Here is a 22,229-nt window from a genome sequence, read left to right as displayed (position 1 = left end):
TGTTCTTGTAAGAAACTAAACCAGAGAACATATTTCCTCTGTGCTGTGGGGATAGTTCTAGGATGGCCATCTGCAGGCTCAGAGGAGAGTCTTCATGAGAAACTGATCCTGCTAGACCTCGATTCGGGGTTTCTAGCTTTCAGAACTGGGAGAAAGTAGATTTCTGTTGTTTTAAGTCACCCCGTCTGATTTTTCTGTGGTAGACCAAGCTGACTAATACAAAGGGTATTCTATTCATGTTAATAGCCTTAATGTCATCTATCCTTTGCCATCTAAAGTAGAACATTGACATATCTTTTGGGGGCCTCCACATTCTACCATTTAGCCCACTACAGTGGTCAATCTCTTTTTATCCACACCTCCCTAGAGTAGAGTCAAGTAAATGGTACATCTTCAAGTGAAAGCTGTGTAGCAGATGCCAGATACTACTTCATATTCAATTTCTCCCTTCCGACAAACAAACAATTAAACAAATAACAACAACAAAAGCAAAAAGCACTCTGCAATTTAGCTACTTTTTACATCATGTGACATAGCTGCAGAAAACAGAGGTTCTGCAAGGATAGATATATATATCTCTCTCTCAGACAATGTATACATGTATAAATATATATATCAGACTGTATATAATATTTGTCTCATATATATATATTTTTCACATGATGTAAAAAGTACGTAAATTGCAGTGTGCTTTTTGCTTTTGTTGTTGTTGTCATTTGATTGTTTTTGTAAAATGGGTCTCAGAGTATGTATATATGTATAGTCTATATAGCAGATATATAGACTAAACATATGATCAGAAATAAAATCCATCTCATTCTGTTTTAAGACAATTAAATAAAATGTTGCATTAAAAGTGCTTACCAATCAGCTGAAATATACAAATTGATTATATATGTATATAAAGTGATATATATCTTATATATGTAATATGTATTGTTTTATACACACACACACAATTTATTATTACTTTGAAGACCCCTGTGGGTCCAGGATATATATGTATCAATATATATATTGTTGAGCCTGTTATTACTCTTTTGAGCTTTCCTAACTGGTTAAGGTTTTCCTTCTGGAAGTTTTTATGGTGAAACACTATCTCAGAACTTGTGTTGTCAGTTTCACTTTAGTGATTTGATTCCCTGTATCATCCAGGCCTCTGTAGTTATATACAAAAAATACTGATCTTTACCAATTTAATAAAGGGGATTTCTTGGTTGACCATCATAACTCATAGTATTAACAAGAAGATGGGAGAAACAAGCCTGGGCACAGGCAGAAATAAACTTTACTTCATTAGATTGGGACACATGAATCACAAAAATGGTTTCATTGTAGTAACAACCTGTAGAAGACACCCTGCTGAAATTAACAGATTAGATATTAACAGTCTATATGTATATATGTATAGTCTATATATATCTGATCTATAGATTAACAATCTATATATACTATCTATATGATATATAGATTAACAATCTATAGATCAGATATATATAGACTATACATATAGACGGTTAATATATAATCTGTTAATTTATATATCAGAGATATATAGAGACTATACATATAAACACTGTATATATAGTCTGAGGCTGTATATGTACTATATATAGTCTCTCTGTAGATAAATATCTATATATCTATATATAGAGACGATAGATATAGATAGTCTGAGGCATATTTTATTTAAATACTGATCCAGAATTGAAATCCACATTCCTTTGACTCCAAAATACATCATCTTTCCCTAAATTCAGTTCTCATTCTGGTGTTAATCAGTTTCAATAAAGCTTCTTTCCACAAGGAGCCATCTCACTGATGGCAAAGGCATGTATGAAGGATGGTATTTATCATTTTTGAAAACAAGCAGTTAATTAATTAAATATTAGGTTTTTGAATGAAAAAAATTAAATTTTACGCTTTGGTGCTCACACTGGTGAAAAAATGTGTATTTTCTTCCTATTGTTAAAAGTAATTAATGTATGTACATGATTTAAAGCAAAATTAAGTGAGATAGCGTTAGTATTGATAAAAAAAGGTAGTAAACCAGACAATCTAGTTTTCTGATAGATGAACACAAGGGCAGCCTTTCATTAATTTATGGAATAGGAAAGTTACACTGTCATTCTTTTCTCCTTGCTCTTTATGAACTTAATAGTGAATGAAGCCCCTTTTGTCTTCCATCTAAAATATCAAAGACCCACAAGAGTAAATTATAGATAGATGGTAATTAATTTATTTTCAATTTATTATTTGCCTCAGCCTTACCTTCAAAATCTGGGCACATTTTAATAAATGCACAATATTTGCATGAGAAAGCATATTTAAATGAGCATGAAAAGAATCCATCTGCTACATAGTTTTATTTTTAAGAATGTATTGAATACCTATGCTAAAATAAAATTTCCAACATTGTTGGACCTGTTATTACTCTTTTGAGCTTTCCTAACTGGTTTAGGTTTTCCTTCTGGTAGTTTCTATGGTGAAACACTATCTCAGAACTTGTGTTGTCAGTTTCACTTTAGTGATTTGATTCCCTGTATTATCCAGGCCTCTGTGGTTATATACAAAAAGTACTGATATTTACTAATTTAATAAAGGGGATTTCTTGGTTGACCATCATAACTCATAGTAGTAGCAAGAAGATGGGAGAAACAAGCCTGGGCACCGGCAGAAATAAACTTTACTTCATTAGATTGGGACACATGAATCACAAAAATGGTCTTATTGTAGAAACAACCTGTAGAAGACACCCTGCTGAAATTAACATATCTAACCATTGGTAGCCTGTCTTGAATCTGGTCAGCTAAATTTCAAGGCTTCTAATGACCTAACTTGGGTTATGTATGTGCCCATATCTTGAATTGGTCGGGAAATTAGATGCACAAAACAATGTTTGGGATGTACCATACCATGAGAGAAAAGTAATCCTCCAAAAAAAAAAAAAAAAAAAAAAAAAAAAAGAAAAAATCAGTCAAAGATTATTAGGAAAGTAGAAGGAAAGATGAGCAGCTACTGAGGAGCAAATGGCAGCTCTTTGAGATACAGAGCTGTTTCAAATATTTGATTCCATTCTAAACATAATACTGTTGTACAGCGGATGCATAATAAATGTTTGTTTATTCATATTGGGAAACACAATTTAAATTGCTACATTTTAGAAAGATTTCTCTAACAATAAACATGCCCACTACCCTTGCTTCCGTACTGACCCTAATTTTTACCTTCTCTTAATCCTAAAGAAATCATAAATAAATGATGAAAAGGAAAAAGAAAGAAACAAAAAATTATGAATAAAAATATGTACTAGCTCCCAAGATGAAACAATGAATAATACATCATATCTTCCTTTAAGGAGCCTGAAGCCTACGATAGCCTGATGTTTGGATCAGTGATTAGAATGATAGGAGTTATGCAGGCTGGCACCAAGAAGGTTAATGTTCACCAAAATATTATCTATAAAACTCCAAACAGAAAATTTCAAAGATCATTAACTATAATACACATTTTTAAAAATCTTTATAATTTTTTAGACCTGTAAAGTATAGATACAAACCATATATACCATCATTTCATGTTATATGTAAAAGCAGAATAAAAATGGCATGGACCCAATTGTGACTCTGTAAGATATTCGTGCATGTTGATATTAACAACTCTGGGAGGGTAACAGGAATAAAAGTAGATTTGCTAGAATAATGGATGTGTTTTATTTTTTAATTTCCTTTAATGCCACTATATGTGAAAAGAAATTTACAAGGAAATTATAGGACTATTTCTTCTGTCATCTGATTATTTAGAAACAAAATACATTGAAAATGTCCCCTGCCTGTTAGTGTGATTCAATCCATTCTTCATGATTTTGCAGCTGTGGTTCTGGCTGTGACTGCCAGGGGAGACTTCCAGTATTATTGTTTATTTATTACTCTTGTTCTTTTTAACCTGTTTCCTCAAAGCATCTGCAAGTTGGTGGTTATGGGAAGACAGGTGGTGGATGTTCAGTATATCTTAGTTAGAATAAATAGCTGTTTTGACTCTTGTTAAGGATAGTATTGTTTTTAACACTGATATCCAATAACACTTACCTATTTAGGAGTTGCAAGTGCTTTAAACTCTTGATTAGGAATATAAAATCGCCCTTCTTGCTAAAGACATACATTTTCTTCAGTTTCTATATTTCAGAATTCTGTATTACATAGAATTCTTCAAATGGCATATATTCTAACCCTTGTTCAGAACATACGATTACTATTCAATCTCTTCTATCACCAGAATTGACATCTCAGTTCAGCTGTTGTTGCCATATACCTGGTCATTTTAATTGCTTCTGTATTAGTTTCCCCACTCTCATGTTCTTCTGTTTCATTTTTGCCTATGTACTGTTGCCATATCATTCTGACAGGGGCTCTAGCCACATCATACCTCTGATTTGAAATATCTAAGGGATCCCCCCATCCCCACTTTGGGTTTTTGTTTTTTTTTTTTTTTTTAAGTTGGAGTCTATGCCAAGCAAGAATGCAGTGACACAATTACAGCTCACTGTAGCCTAGAATTTCTGGACTCAAGCCATCTTCCAGCCTCAGCCTCCTCATTAACTAGGATTATAGGTGTAAACTACCACATTAAAAAAAAAAATGAAGAGACAGGAGACTCATGGTATTCTCCAGGCTGGTCTTGCACTCCTGACCTCAAGAGATCCTCCTGCCTCTGTCTCCCAATGTGCTGGAAATACAGGCCTGAGACACTGTGCCCAGCCCTCCTTTGGCTGCTAAATTAAGTATAAATTTTGTAGCTCAATTTTGGGATCTCCTCTCTACTTTTTAGTATTTTTAATCATGCTTATTGCCCCTTCTGCCCTATAGAACAACAAATAAACAACTGAGTCTCATTCTGTTTGTTTGCTTAAATGTTTTCCTTCACCTGGATGTCCTCCGTCATTCTTGCCGTAGTTATTCAGCAACCCACTTCAAAAATAACCCTCTTCACTAGAACTTTTCTTATTACCTCAAATGGAATTGACCATCATTCTTTTAAAATATATAGAAGTCTGTTCTGCCTTCCTGTATTTAATAAGTTTTATATTAGAGTTACTTATGTGACTAACAATCAGATTAGGTGAATTCTATGAAGACCCAAATGCTACCTTTGTCTTCTTTGTAATTACTAAAGGCATCTGACACAGAACACTGGCTTGTTCATTGGCTTGATTTAAAGGGCAACTCCAAAGCTTATCGAATAAATTTAATAGGATTAGAAAGAAGAACTTTTGTTTTCCTGTTTAATTTTTTTTTTAATCCTAGAGAAGTTAGAGGGGAGGTCAGATGTAGGATTCCTAAACAAAGGAAAGACAGGAAAGAAAAAGAGAGTATGGGAGGTGGAAAACACTAAATGCCTTCTGGATTTCACCCGATTAAGTTAAACTTCTTTAGGTATAAATAAAGAAGAATGTAATTACTTTTTATTTATTTATTTATTGTTATACCCAGAGCTCAGCATTTGGGTGACTTTATGTAGGATCAATTTTAGTGAACTTAGTTACTTTATTTTCTACTGTTTTTCTAATATTCTATTTGCTTTATTCATGTTCTTTTTTACATTTAATATTCTATCAGTTTTATTAACTATTCTTGGATTTTAGTTTTATAAAGATATTGTTTTTGTAAAAATATTCTCCTGCTAAAGAATGTACTTGCCTGTGAAAAACCAGGAGCGTGCTGTGTAGAAAGTAGTACAGGTAAAAAAACCTGGTTGAAATTTGAGTACTCTCTCCCGAGCGTGTCTTAGTTTTCCTTCACTCCTAATGGATAGAAACCCAATTTCTTCCTCTCCTGTGATGTATTGTGATCAAAGTCTCGGACTCAGGCAAATTAGCATTTACTAGTTTATTTTTTGTGCCCTAAAACAGTACCCTCGTGGATTAAGGAGCTGAGTGTAACGCTAATATTCAAATCAGCTCTTCCCAAGAAACACATACACATTTAAATGGATAACCTTTTTATTATTATTATTATTATTATACTGTAAGTTCTAGGGTACATGTGTATAACGTGCAGGTTTGTTACATATGTATACTTGTGCCATGTTGCTGTGCTGCACCCATCAACTCGTCAGCACCCAGCAACTCGTCATTTACATCAGGTATAACTCCCAATGCAATCCCTCCCCCTTCCCCCCGCCCCCCTCCCCATGATAGGCCCCGGTGTGTGATGTTCCCTTTCCCAAGTCCAAGTGATCTCATTGTTCAGTTCCCACCTATGAGTGAGAACATGCGGTGTTTGGTTTTCTGTTCTTGTGATAGTTTGCTAAGAATGATGGTTTCCAGCTGCATCCATGTCCCTACAAAGGACACAAACTCATCCTTTTTTATAGCTGCATAGTATTCCATGGTGTATATGTGCCACATTTTCTTAATCCAGTCTGTCACTGATGGACATTTGGGTTGATTCCAAGTCTTTGCTATTGTGAATAGTGCCGCAATAAACATACGTGTGCATGTGTCTTTATAGCAGCATGATTTATAATCCTTTGGGTATATACCCAGTAATGGGATGGCTGGGTCATATGGTACATCTAGTTCTAGATCCTTGAGGAATCGCCATACTGTTTTCCATAATGGTTGAACTAGTTTACAGTCCCAACAACAGTGTAAAAGTGTTCCTATTTCTCCACATCCTCTCCAGCACCTGTTGTTTCCTGACTTTTTAATGATCGCCATTCTAACTGGTGTGAGATGGTACCTCATTGTGGTTTTGATTTGCATTTCTCTGATGGCCAGTGATGATGAGCATTTTTTCATGTGTCTGTTGGCTGTATGAATGTCTTCTTTTGAGCAATGTCTGTTCATATCCTTTGCCCACTTTTTGATGGGGTTGTTTGTTTTTTTCTTGTAAATTTGTTTGAGTTCTTTGTAGGCTCTGGATATTAGCCCTTTGTCAGATGAGTAGATTGCAAAAATTTTCTCCCATTCTGTAGGTTGCCTGTTCACTCTGATGGTAGTTTCTTTTGCTGTGCAGAAGCTCTTTAGTTTAATTAGATCCCATTTGTCAATTTTGGCTTTTGCTGCCGTTGCTTTTGGTGTTTTAGACATGAAGTCTTTGCCCATGCCTATGTCCTGAATGGTACTACCTAGGTTTTCCTCTAGGGTTTTTATGGTATTAGGTCTAATATTTAAGTCTCTAATCCATCTTGAATTAATTTTCGTATAAGGAGTAAGGAAAGGATCCAGTTTCAGCTTTCTACTTATGGCTAGCCAATTTTCCCAGCACCATTTATTAAATAGGGAATCCTTTCCCCATTTCTTGTTTCTCTCAGGTTTGTCAAAGATCAGATGGCTGTAGATGTGTGGTATTATTTCTGAGGACTCTGTTCTGTTCCATTGGTCTGTATCTCTGTTTTGGTACCAGTACCATGGTGTTTTGGTTACTGTAGCCTTGTAGTATAGTTTGAAGTCAGGTAGCGTGATGCCTCCAGCTTTGTTCTTTTGACTTAGGATTGTTTTGGAGATGCGGGCTCTTTTTTTATCCACCATGATCAAGTGGGCTTCATCCCTGGGATGCAAGGCTGGTTCAACATTTGCAAATCAGTAAGCATAATCCAGCATATAAACAGAACCAAAGACAAGAACCACATGATTATCTCAATAGATGCAGAAAAGGCTTTTGACAAAATTCAACAGCCCTTCATGCTAAAAATGCTCAATAAATTCGGTATTGATGGAATGTACCTCAAAATAATAAGAGCTATTTATGACAAACCTACAGCCAATATCATACTGAATGGGCAAAAACTGGAAAAATTCCCTTTGAAAACTGGCACAAGACAGGGATGCCCTCTCTCACCACTCCTATTCAACATAGTGTTGGAAGTTCTGGCTAGGGTAATCAGGCAAGAGAAAGAAATCAAGGGTATTCAGTTAGGAAAAGAAGTCAAATTGTCCCTCTTTGCAGATGACATGATTGTATATTTAGAAAATCCCATCGTCTCAGCCCAAAATCTCCTTAAGCTGATAAGCAACTTCAGCAAAGTCTTAGGATACAAAATTAATGTGCAAAAATCACAAGCATTCTTATACACCAGTAACAGACAAACAGAGAGCCAAATCAGGAATGAACTTCCATTCACAATTGCTTCAAAGAGAATAAAATACCTAGGAATCCAACTTACAAGGGATGTAAAGGACCTCTTCAAGGAGAACTACAAACCACTGCTCAGTGAAATAAGAGGACACAAACAAATGGAAGAACATACCATGCTCATGGATAGGAAGAATCAATATCATGAAAATGGCCATACTGCCCAAGGTTATTTATAGATTCAAAGCCATCCCCATCAAGCTACCAATGAGTTTCTTCACAGAATTGGAAAAAACTGCTTTAAATGGATAATCTTAAACCTACCTATAGTGGTATTTTTATACAGCAATTATGGTATACCCTTCTCTGACCAGAAGTAGGAAACAGCTTTTTTTTTCTTTTCTTTTCTTTAATTTTCTTTTCTTCTTTTCTTTTCAGTTGTGTTTCTAGAGAGATGAATTCCACAATAATATTTAGGATTTCCAGAAATATAAAGCAGAGTTTGATTAGTTAGTAAAGAATTTGAGTTAATATAATCCACTCTGTAAATTATGAAGTGTTATGAGTCATTTTCTTCCTATCGAGAAAATCAGGTTATTTTCTTTCTCATATATTATTTCTACATATCCTAGGGGTTAAAATAAAAAGAAAGGACAGGATATATACTTTGTGAGGGACTAGAATCCTTAAAATAAAATCTTACCATGGAAGAAATAAATATTTTCAGTAAGAAAATAATACCAATGGACATCACTAATGCAAAATTAAATATAACTTATTTAATTTCAAAGTGAAAAATTTTTCAAGGTATATTTTATGGTCTCTGATATACACAAATTTCCATTTTATTGTTTTATTTTGATTGCAATGTTACTACAATATTATATCATGTGTTCCAATAATGATTTGGATCTATTTGTTCAAACTATTTCTCTTGTGTTTAACGATCTCTTTCTTTCTATCTCTCTTTGTCTCTTCTAAGCCTCAACAAACTGCTTCTGGAAACAATGAGAGCTCTCAAGTTGGGTCAACAAAGGAAGGAAATCCGAGTACCATTGCCTGTGACTCTCAGGATGTAAGAAAAACTTAAGATGGTTTTTACAGTATTAGACATGAGAACAAAGCATAAGCAGTTTAACAATTCTAATCTATGCCACCATGAAACTTACTACTTATATGTAATATCTACTATCTAAGGATTGTACTTTTAAATATAAGAAAGTAAATGTTCTTTTGGTCTGAATCAGGTAGGTGTTCCAGTAAGCATTGCAACCAGATTCTCAGGACAACTAAGAATATGAGTTGTTAGAGAGGTAAGACGATGACCACAGGGTAAACAAGGTGGTCATTCCCACAGCTACATGATAGAAAGCTGTTAAAATGTAAAAAACAAAAACCAACAAAAAAAACTTATAGGATATATTTCTCCATGTAAAGCAAATACACTCAGCATACAGAGACATCATGGTAGAGGAAGGGAGATTCATTTCCTTCAAATGATAGGAAATATGGAATTTGTTCAATGAGTCTTTTCACTCATTAAAAGTGCAATGGAATTCTATTTGTTTTGAACTTTGGCAAAATTAAGCTAATGGATCTATTACATTTAGATTTGAGAACCAGCAAATGACAGCAATTGTGTTGAACAGATTCAAAATTAGGCTTCAATCCAACTTGAAAAGTATCTGATGAAACATTTATGCTTGAAAGAAATCAGGCTGCAGCTAAAAATATATAATAATGATAAGGAGGAACAGAAAAGTAAGTTAAACAAGTGATCTCTTTTTTCTCTTCTGGCTGCCAAAGTGGATTAAGAAAAATGAATTACTCAACAGTTTTGCCTTCAATTCTTTGTTTATTTAAACATGTATCCAAACTGTACAATTTAGAAAATAAAGTTAATAAGAAGTATAAACAAAATGCTTGAATTTTACTTCCAAAGGAGAAGAGAGTCAAAAAGGCTTTGGGCAGGAAGGAAGATTTTTACTGTAGTTTGAAGCATGGATAAGTATTTGACAGTGAGCAAATTTGCAGAGGTAGGAAAATATCACAGCGGTATGGCTAAAAATACATAGTACCCAAAATGGCGGGATATGTGCCTACAACAATCACTGAAGACTAGAGAGTGAGGGGCCTTGGGTTCCCAAGCTGAGTTTGATTTGGACTAGGGAGCTAGTTCAGGTTTTCAGATGCTTGTATTCAATCGAGTGATAAGACCATGATGTTAATTTTAAGGATGGTATTTTTATTTCTTGATATATTTTGTTGAAACTCCATAAAAACATGTTCTCACTGGAGGCAAAATGGAAAATTTATGTGTGGTTTGCTAGGATTCCCCAAAGTAACATTCTAGTCTACTTTTCTTATCGAAGCCTGCTTCAAATCATAAATTGTTTTATTCATACATTATTTGTTTCTCTCTTCTACTTTTGTTGTTCTCCTTTGTTAGTGATAATTCTTCTGTCCTCAGTAAGTTCCAGAAGCAGATACTATCTTGTTCTGGTCTCAGTCTGGATCTGGGGCTCTTCAAAAAGCTGCCTCCACCAGCACAAACATAAATGTTCTTTCACTAACCTGACTTCTGTCCTCTAGACTTCTGTTATTGGAGTCTCTACTCCTAAGAAGCTACACCTTTTAGTACATAGAGTGTTCAGTATTCAGAGCCTGCAGATTCAATTATAGATAATAATGAAGAAAGTAATACAATGAGTGACATAAACCAGGTGTGAGTAATAGGAATTAGTGGGACATGCATGAGCATCAGTTTTCAAGTTCTAGGACCAGTACTTCTTAGCTCTGTCTCCAGAATAGTATCAAGCGAAGAGTACTTACAAAATACTAATGCCCACAACCCATTGCAGAAAAATTACCTCAGCACCTCAGTGGGCAAGGTCTAGACATTAGTTGTGTCATTCCTCCAGATGATTCAAATATATAGGTCATTTTTCACTAATAATAGATTTCCCCATTCATAAGAACCATCTGGGGAGCTTTTAGAAAGTCAGATTCTGAGCAATTAATCTGGACATTTTTAATAAATAAAACTAGGGAGACTTTATTTTTTGCCTTGTCTAAATTTAGCCATAATATTCTGATTTGCATTAAATATCGTGAAATGTATTGCTTCCATTTAATGTAGCAATATAAAAATACTGACTCTACCAACCTAGAGACTTAAGCTCCAGTTTGGGTTGCTTTATTGAATGCCCAAACTGAATAAGAAAGCAGAATTTAATTTAATTTTTCAAAATCACAAAATAAAATTATTTATCACATTTCTACCTTCATATTTTATCTTGGGGTGTGTTTTAGAATCTTAGCCTATGCCTTTATGTCATTTTCCTTTAATAAGATATTGAATGAATGCTATTTAGTTTTATACAAAGACAAAAAGTAGGATATAATGTAGTTTTACTTTGTTTTTAATGTCCTTACTTAATAAAATTGATAGTAGCTTTATTCCTATTTCTTGTTTTAATTCGATTTTCAGTTGTAATGAATTCAGAAATCCAAAAACCACTGAATTAGCAAATTTTAAAAATAATTAAAGTGAGATGAAATAGGAACCTGAATTTAGACAATCACGGGAACAACTGGGAACAAGCAATGAAAAGTCTATTGCAAAGAGAGAGCCATAGAATTCTGTGATCAAATGAAGATATAGGTAACATGAGCACCAAATATGTGTTTTATTGACTGAAATAATTGCATCATCATTATCAAGAAAGAAAACTAGAATAGGTGATATTTTTGGTTAACATTTTTCTATTTACTTCTGAACAGAAGAGATAGATACTCTGTTAATAATTAGAATGGGTAAAAGGCACAATGAAGATAACTGTTTTTGAAAAATATAATTTTAAAAATAGCTTTATTGAGATATAACTTACATACCATAAAAATTCACCCATATAAGTGCATGTTTCAATCATTCATCATAGTTGCTGAGTCCAGGACTGTAATCCAGTTTCAGAACATTTTCATCTCCCTAATATGATCCCACATGCCTTTTTTTTTTTTTTTTTTTTTTACAATGAGTCCCTGTCCCTACTAAGCCTCAGGCAACCACAAACACAGTTTCTTTTTGTATTTGTTTGTACCTTTTTATTGCTGGAAAACATTTTATTGTATGGTGTACCGCAGTTCTTTATCCATTCACCAGTTGATGTATTTTGGCTTATTTTAAATTTGTAGCTATTATGAAAAAATGATGCTATGAACATTTGCATAAATCACTTTGTATATGTTTTAATCTCTGTTGAGTAGACACCTAGATGTAGAATTGCTGGATTTGATTATAAGTTTATGCTTATACTGAAAAATGGGTACATTCTTTCCCCCTTTGAACAAACACAAGTGGTGCTTCTCTATTCTCCCATCTTCACTATTAAAACCTCATGGTTCTCCGAAAGGTAAAATTCTCCATAGTGAGGGCTCACCCTACCTTAAACTAAGCCTCTAGGAGTCTTTTTTTTTTTTTTTTTTTTTTTTTTTTTTGAGACGGAGTCTCGCTCTGTCGCCCAGGCTGGAGTGCAGTGGCCGGATCTCTGCTCACTGCAAGCTCCGCCTCCCGGGTTCACGCCATTCTCCTGCCTCAGCCTCCCGAGTAGGAGTCTTTATATTTCATGGTAGTCCATACTTGGCCTCCAGAAATGTATTAAATGTATTACAACAATGTTGCCATCAACTACTGGCCCCGGCAGCTTTCACTCAGGTAGCTTGTCTGTGTTCTCTGTATTCACTGCGTCCCCAGTTTTTGGGGTGGTAGTTTTTCTGCAACATTAACTCTTTGATACATCTAAGAAAAGTTATTAATTATCAGACCGTTCAACCTTTTGCTTGTTGTGAAGGTGCAAGTGGAGACTTCCAAGACCTTTATGTGTCAGAGCAGTACCTGAAGTCCTAATTCGTGTCTTCTGAAACACAGAAGCTTTTAATTTCAATAAAGTTCAATTCGTCATTTTATTCTTCATGCTTTTGATATCTCTAAAGAAATATTTACCTGTTTAAGCATACAGCATTTTTTTGTTGCTTTCTCATGGTTTCTTATATAATGTGTTTGCTTTTATTTCTTATATTTAGATCAATATTCTACTTCAATCTTTGTGTGTGTGTGTGTGTGTGTGTGTGTGTGTGTGTTTGTGTGGATGGTGTTAGGTAAGGTTTTGCATTTATTATTTGCATGTTGTTATTCAGTTGTCCCCGTCTTTATAACATATTTTTAAGGAATACATTTTTTTTAATTGAACTTCTCTAGCATCTTTGTCAAAAAAAACTGACCACAACTTTTCACCATATTGGCCAGGATGGTCTCGATCTCTTGACCTCGTGATCCACCCGCCTTGGCCTCCCAAAGTGCTGGGATTACAGGCATAAGCCACTGGGCCTGGCCTACTCTATAATCTTTTAAAATTTCTTTCAGCAATGTTTGATAGTTTTTCAGGGTGCAAGTCTTGCATTGCTTTTGTCTTTATTTTTCTGAAGTACTTTTTTCTTTTTCATACTATTGCAAATGTAGTATTTTAATTGCATTTCCAGATTGTTAACTGCTAGTGTATATAAATGCAAGTAATTTTTGTATATTGATCCATCAGAATGAGGAGTATTAAGTGACTGTGAGCTCTGAGTAAAACTGTGATGAGATTTGCACATCACCTATAGGTAGTTGAAGTATTGATTTTAAGTAGCTATGATGCTACATCGAGAATAAAGGAGACAAATCTCTTATCAAATTTTGCTTATCAGTCTACACTGATAAATTCTGTTTCATTTTAGAAGTAACACTTTGAGGTTCAACAATGATGAATGGAAAGTGTTTTCTAACGCTTGAGGTAGAAGGCTGAAGAAAACCTAGATGTGGATACTGACTTTGCTGTTTCCTAACATTATTGCTCTGGGAAGGGACTTTGTATTCAGATCCCTTTATCAATATAAGGTAGATGAAGATTTTTCAAATTTTAGCATACTAAGAATCACCAAGTCAACTGGTAAAACTGCTTATGCTAAAGATCCATTCCCATGTATTATTAATCCATTGGTCAGGGAAAGAGCCCAGGAATGTGTATTATTGTAATAATCCCACGTAGATTTTCTTCTGTCAATATTTTTTAATGTTAAACACTTTGAGAAATTGCCAGGCGCCGTGTCTCATGCCTGTAATCCGGGTGCTTTGGGATCACAAGGTCAGGAGACAGAGACCATCCTGGCTAATATGGTGAAACCCCGTCTCTTTTTGTATTTTTGTAAAAATACAAAAAATTAGCTGGCCATGGTGGCAGGCGCCTGTAATCCCAGCTACTCAGGAGACTGTGGCACGGCAATCGCTTGAACCTGGGAGGCAGAGGTTGCAGTCAGCTGAGATTGTGATACTGTAATTTGAGAAATTTTATTATTCATTTATTGCAGGTTTATTATGATTATTATATAAATATATAGATATTAAATATGTCATGTTCAGCCACATCATAGATATCCTTATTAGTTCCTTTTAAGAAGCAGCTCTGAAGTTTTAATACTCAAAGTCTCAAAATATTCTGTGGCCAAAGAATCAAACTTGAAATTATAAAACATGTTTATTTTTAGGTATCTTTGTTGCTTTGTCCCACTTCCTGCCTATGCCCTATGTAAAACAGGCAGGGTCACTTAGGAAATGGCCCTCGGATTCCTTGTTCCTTTTTAAAGAAAGACTTAAGAAACTTGAAATGGATCGCTAAATTCTTAGCAGCATATTTGACTATCAGTTTGGGGTATGTACAAGTTACTCTAAAAGCTGTTTTGTTTAAATTATAATATTGGAGTCACACTGAGAAAGCAAAGGATGTATCTACTTCATCCCATTTTCCTGCAGCTTGCAAATGTGCCTCATGTTGTTTAACAGCATATCAAGAATTAAAGACATTGAACATTGTATTTTAATTTTCATTTAGGAATTAAGAGTTAATACTCAATGTAAATGTGTTTTGCAATATTTCTGACTCCTATAAGTAGCAAACATTTAATTTTTCTTACTGTGTGGAGGAAATGAAAAACAAGGATGGCTTATGTTTAGTACTGGGAGCACTAGCTCAATTTCCTGCCGTTACATCTGCTTGCAAGTCCCTTACCAAAGGGAGTCTATTCAACAGAAAAATATTGCCTTGGGAAATGAGAGGAGAAAATGTGCAGAAAATAAATTCTAGAGCTGAAAGTAGAAAATTATGCCAGCTTTTTCATGTTAAAACAATTTTGGCTGAGATAAAAGAAATCGAGTTTGCTATTATATCCAACATGCGTTTTGCGGCATTTGATGGTTTGGATGAGTTGTTGGTGGATCCAATGCTTGGTTAACATAATTTTCTAGGCAAGTCATGCCCTGCTGTAATTGGACTTAGAGACCACACACCATTGTCATTCTGGGCTACATTCCATCAGACCATCTGAAAAGGTTGGCTTCTTTAAAAGCATTTTTTATTGCCCTACTGTGCTATTTTTTTCAAGAAGAAGCAGGAATCCCTCCAAATAGTAGAGGAATGATAGATAGCTTCCAATGGTCTTTGGAAAAATGTTGTATTTTATTCATATAAATCTCCATGTTTACTTTTCTCTAACACCTTAATTTAAGCATCCAAACATGTTAACCTAATTTGGTATATTTCCATAAATAGTATGGAAAGCTTAAGAAAAATGGTTAATCTATTAATATGGTAAATGAAAATAACCCAGTAACCATGTTAATATGTATTATAAAAATCACTGACCAAACAACGTGAAAACACAAAGCATAATCTGATAAATAATTATTTTACCCCTCCCATTTACCTATGAGACACATAAGGACTTCCTTCTGTGGGTTTCCATCATCCTTGCTGGATGAATGTATTTTGTACATTATCACAGTACACCTTATATTTTGATTATTTGTATAAGGTTCTCATTTTGAATTAGATAATAAGTAATTTGAGGGAAAAGGCTATAATAATATATTTGTATTGTAAATTAAGGTTCAGAGAGGGAATGTGACTTGCCCAGAGGTACCTGCTTGGGGGACATTGATGTCAGAACTTGCCTCGCTTCCAGTCGACCGCTCCTACCATTGGCTCCATCAACTGAATTTGGAGTCATTGTCTTGATTTAATGTTACATTCTCAATCTTTTGACTTCTTGCTTTTCCATTTAATATTAACGTGTAAATATTAAACCAGCACTAAAACATTTTTCTGTAATAAATGTAAAAAATCAATTTCCTACATAAATTGGCATCACAGAAAAATTCAGCCAAAACATATTGGTGTCTCTAAGTAGCATGGTACTCAATTTTACTTTTTTTCTCTTTTGTAATATTATAAAAATTTTGCTTGCTTTTAGCCTATAGCTTGTCCCATCTCTTATTTAAATATGGAGAATGAACTAGATTTTTGTATTTGTCAAAAATAGTTTTTGTTGGTATAATTTCAAGTTTACCAGTTGTATATTTGCATTAATTATTCTGAGTTATTTTAAGCTTTTAGAGTAAGAGCATAAGAGATATGACTAATCTCTTTAGTGAAGTAAAAGAAGTGTTTAATAACAATAACAAAGTCATAGCAATTGGCAAGGTCAGCGATACAAAGTAAATGAAAATTTGACAATGAATTTCTGAAAACATATTCCATCTGCTTTAATTCTTAAAGTTTTACTCTTTATTTCTGAGGGCAGGAATAGAGTATAATTAAAAATAAAAAAAATAAAGCAAAAGAGAACATTATCTTTTTGTAATCATTTCAGTGATTATAAATTCCGTCATCATGACCTTTTGAAAAAGTCATTCTAAATGTACTACTTTATTTCCATAAATATTTCCCAAATGGGATATCTGCACTGAAGGCAAACACATACATGTATCATAATGAAAACCTTCTGAAGCATTTGAATGCCTTAGTTAAATTAGATGGGCTGACTGAGCTGATGTTTCTGCCTTGAGTAGGGAAAAAAAGAATAAAAGTCATCCTTCAAGGTAAAAGTTACTCAAGGCAGGATGAATGCTTGGTTACTGACACGATTTTCTTACCCTGGTAAATCATAAACACAAACGGAAGAGAGGAAGAGAAATAGAGAACTGGGGGGAAAAACTCCAGCAATAAATCCTTCGGCAATGTCAAGATTTTGTAATGATCAGAATTAATATGTTGACCACAGAAGTGTAAACTTAAGTGAATATCAGTACTTCTATTATGATAGGAATCAAACTTATTGCCAATATAGAGAAATTTTGATTGAAGGAAGGGAAAACTGAAAAAGGGAGATGAAAGATAGAACCTAAATTGAGCACTTAATATATGCAAGATATTCCATTAGGAACCTTTGCATGTTTTTTAAAAATGTAATCAACTCTTCTGGCATCTGATTGAAGTAAGTATTATTTTGTCTAGCTTACAGATAAAGAATCAGAACCTCAGTAAGTTGAAGTAACTTTCCCAAGTTCATACAACTAATGAAGGTAAAAATAATTTGTCTTCATTCGTTAGAGTTGCTATAACAAAATACCATGGACTGGGTGGTTTATAAACAACAGAAAATTTATTTCTTGCAGTTCTAGAAGCTAGGGAATTCTCATTCAAGGCACTGACAGATTTGGTGTTCAGTGAGGCCCTCTTGCTTAGGGAAAGCCATCTTCTCACTGTAGTTTCACATGGGAGAAGAGGTAAGATGATGTCTCTGAAGCCTCTTTTGTAAGGGCGCTAGTACCATTCATAAGGCTCTACCCTCATGACCTAATCACCTCCCAGGGCTCCAATGCCTTATCCCATCACCTTGTGAGTTAGGATCTTAACATATAAATTTTAGGGGGACATAAGTATTCAGATAGTAGCAATTTTTAACCTAATATGGACTATCTCTTTATTCACATTGCTGTGATTACCTTTATTATCTCATTTCACTGTGATATAAACATTTTGAAGGTAACTATCATTATCATCATCTAACAAGTGAGATAAAATGAGATTAAATTGGTATTTCCCACTTTGCCATAGGCAAATGCTGTTCTGTGATGAAGTTTTCAACAGTATAAATAAAAAGAAAAATGATATAGAATAAAAAGCCAAATAACTAACATATTAGTGGATTTACCGTTAATCTTTTATCTTCTGTCTTATTCTCATCCTCCTCTTTTTCCCATTCCTCTTCTTGTTTCTTCCTCTTCTTTTTTCTATTTCTCCCTCACTCTGTCTCAGGATGATTTATTTTGTCATTGGATCTTTTGTCTATTTTTCAAATTAAACTTTTTATCTGAAATATTGCTGAAATATAGTAATCTATGTTTTGTTGATTTATTTTCTGTAATGTCAAAATTTGACTTTTTCTATTTCATTGTTATTGGTGTCTAATTTTATTTTCCAATAAGATACCAATGTTCATGAACTTACCCACATTATCACAAATAGTAGGAAACAGAGTTTAGACTCAAGTTCATTTGTGCATGACTCCAAAGCTTATTCTTGCTGCCGTACTGTGACTAGAGACATCACAGGATTAGAGTCTCCTGTGCTACGTTGTGATTGTGTGTTCGTTTTCACACACAGAGATTATGTAATTAGCAAGGATTGTCTCAACTACATACTTTTGTTGTTACAATGATTGCTTTTGTGGTTATGTGATAATATTGTGTCAGTTGGCAGTTTATTGCCAGAAATCACAGAAACAAACAGGTTATTCTAGAGGTGTTGGTGAAGATGTGTATCTGAGAGGCAGTGTTTAATCATTTTAATAGATGTGTTTGTGGCTTATCCCACTTTATAATTTATAGACCCAGCTGTGTTTCTCCCTAGGTCTCCTGTATAATTGAATGGGTGAACTGCATATTGAAGCAGTTGAATTTGTGCGTGCTTTCCTGATTAATTTTCATATTTTATTACTTGAATTTTGAGATCTTAGGTACTTTACTAATTAGGTTGAATTTTACTTAATTCAGATGATGAAGGTATATTGAAGACTTGTACTACTCTTTGTATTGTTTTAAATAATTCTCCAGACTACTATTTGATATTTTTTCTTTTTTTGGACAGAAAGTGATTCTTTTGAATAATTAATCCATAATTCACTACACCTTATTACATCTCTATCCATTCTTTTCTAAGTAAAATTATATTCTTTAATTATACGTGCATAAAGAGAAATCATATCTGAACTTTTGCTTTAGTTCAAGAAAAACAATTTGAGTTTGAAATGGATATGGAATGAAGACCTTAAGTTTTTAGGCACTTTTCAAATTTAAATGTTATAGTTGTATGAACCTATATATTACCCCATATGCCAGCTGTACACAGATATGCAGTTATTATTATAGATGGTAATATATCATTGGAAAGTGACGTATCAGTCATGCCCCTCAAGAAAAGGGAAAAAGAAGAAAGGGGGAAAAAAAAAGAAAGAAAAACAGAGGGATGGGAGAAGAAAAAGGAGGGAGACAGGAGAAAGGAAGGGAAAAAGGGAGGGGGAAGAAGGGAGAGGAGGGGGAAGAAAGGAGAGGAGGAGGAAGAGAAAGAGGGAGAGGTAGTAATAGTGGATATAGAAATGATAAAGACAGACAGACAGACATAGATAGTTACAAGAATGGCCAGATAGGTAAGCTTTATGTGTTATTTTGAAACCAACCTCCAGGGCCAAGCACCGTGGCTCATAACTGTAATCCCAGCACTCTGGGAGGCCTAGGTAGGCAGATCACTTGAGTACAGGAGTTTGAGACCAGCCTGGGAAACATGTTGAAGCATTGCCTCTATAATACAAAAAAAAAAAAAAAAAAAAAAAAAAAAAAAAAAAAAAAATTATCTGCATTCCCAGATACTTGAAGGGCTGAGGTGGGAGGATCACTGGAGCCGAGGAGGTTGAGGCTAGAGTGAGCTATCATCACACCAGTGCACTCCAGCCTGTGTGACAGAGCAAGACCTTGAAAAAAAAAAAAAAGAAAGAAAGAAAGAAAGAAAGAAAGAAAGAAAACCAACAAAAACGTCAAAGCACACCAATAAAGTTGTGTGCCTTTCCCTCTCCAACTTTATCATTGTGCTATGACATTTGACAATACTGAGTTTAATGTATTTTATTTTTGTCAGTCTTATATACATTTCTTGCTTTGTATTACTGTAATATTTTCTATATAATTTCATATTATATGATACCAGATTAAGCATTTTTATATTAATAAACATTCTAAAAACATTGTCTTCATGACCACAAAATATTTTATTTTATCATTATTTAATCAGCATATTTTTATTTGAACAATATCTTGTTTTATTTCTGTTATACAAATCCCTATAATGAATACTTCTTTGTGCTCAGTTTATTTTCCTTTTTTGTTTGTTCATTTAGTTTTGTTTTAAATTTTGTATTTTTTTTTTCTTTTTTCAGAGAGAAAAGACCCCAAATTAAAATAAAATTGGCCTTCTGTTTGCCTGGGTTTTACATCTGTGGATTTAACCAACCATGAATCAAAAATATTTGGAAAAACATACAACAGAAAATAAAACAAATAAAATATAGTATACCAACTATTTACATCACATTCCTATTATATTAGGTGTTATAATTAATCTAGAGATGATTTAAGGTATATGGGAGGGCATGTATAGATTATATATAAATATAACATCATTTTATCTAAGGGACTTGAGCATCCATGGATGTTGGTGTCTGTCTGGGATGATGGAAGACATCCCCAGCTACATTGAGGGATGGCCATACACTGAATTGTGAAAATATTTAAAGCCATTTATCAGTATTTTCCAAAATATCTATGTGAATATATTTTCACACCAGCATAGTAAAAGAGAGAAAGGGGAAGAGAAGAGAGAGGAGTCTCCTTCAGCATGTTATAGCCAACAGTAATGTATAGTTTTTGTTTATTTATATGTTTTATAAGGAAAATAGTTTATCATTTTAATTATTATTTGTATTTTTGTATAATTTGATCATATCATTTTATTCAGTGTCATGTGGATGGCATTGCATTAATGCAAATGCATGTGAGTAAGTTAAGGTAGAACAGCCTTTCTTCCAAAACTGAATGGACCACATTAATCGTTATATAAACAATCACCACTTGTTAAATGTATAATTTCAGAGAGTATTCCATGATAATAAAAATACATATGATTTCTTGAACATGTAATGTATATCAGGAGCTTTATTCCAGGTTCTTTGTCTTTATTTAACCCTCACAAAAATTCCATGAATATAATTCCCTTTCCCTATTAAATAAATGATAAACATGGAGAATAGGACAGTCAGACAAAGAACAGGTGAAGAAACCAGACTCAATATTAAACTTTCTTAATGCAGATCCTGTACCTCTCACTGCCTAGGGACTCAATTTATCTTCAAATATCTTGTAAGATAAACATTATTACTTCAACTTTATATATTTTAAACATGAAGAAAATGTAGCCTGAATATACTCCCATGTCTCCCTGTTTACAAAGCACATATTCTTTCCACTGGGTTATACATTTTCAATTCACATACCATATAGTTTATTTCATTATTTCTTATCATGCCACCTGTATTGATTTCCTTGATGAAAAAGAAACATATTATACAATTATTATTTCCTGATAATATCTATATTGGCATTCATATGTAAAACACCATTAATATTATGCACCCTACAGAATTGTGTTGACATTTTAATAGATGGTGTATATTAAATTATGTATCTACTGCTTTGTAATTACTTGTTAAATACAAATTTCCTGTGTGATTAATTTTGTTATCTCTTTATGTGTTAATGATGACTCTTAAAAAACATGAGCAGCCTGTAAACTTCTTTATTCAAATTTTCAACAACTTCTCATGTAGACTTAAAAAATAAAACATCATTGTCAAGCATTAGAAAGTATACTTAACTTGTGAAACTTGAACACTAAATTGGCATACCTACTCTATTTCATAAAATCTCATGGAATTTCAAATTTGGTGTAGGTCTCAGAGGTGACTGAACCCATCCATTTCATGAAAATAGCCTAAGATTGTGACTGTGTTGGTTTAATATCACATTTCCAGTTCATTTTATTTTGGACTGTCTCTCAATTTAAGACATGTTGTTCTTTCCATTGTCCCATTCTGCCCTCTCTCTTGTCCTAGGCACATCATTCAAGGAACAGAATATGCCTAGCCCTTCTCCCTGCATGATAGCCCTTGAAA

At 33.8% G+C, this 22,229-nt stretch overlaps 1 protein-coding gene across 3 annotated transcripts in view; it reads left to right on the top strand.

Annotated features, from left to right (window-relative positions):
* The window catches only part of LUZP2 (leucine zipper protein 2), a 582,381-nt gene that overhangs the window by 543,518 nt on the left and 16,634 nt on the right, over window positions 1-22,229 (top strand). For all 3 annotated transcript variants that reach the window (XM_073017719.1, XM_073017721.1, XM_073017722.1), the window contains exon 10: window positions 9,058-9,150. In XM_073017719.1, coding sequence (XP_072873820.1) covers window positions 9,058-9,150 — 93 coding nt within the window. The remainder of the gene's footprint in view (window positions 1-9,057; window positions 9,151-22,229) is intronic.

This window comes from Chlorocebus sabaeus, chromosome 1 (assembly GCF_047675955.1).
Source record: "Chlorocebus sabaeus isolate Y175 chromosome 1, mChlSab1.0.hap1, whole genome shotgun sequence".
NCBI lineage: Eukaryota > Metazoa > Chordata > Mammalia > Primates > Cercopithecidae > Chlorocebus > Chlorocebus sabaeus.
This window is presented reverse-complemented; position numbering and strand designations above follow the sequence as displayed.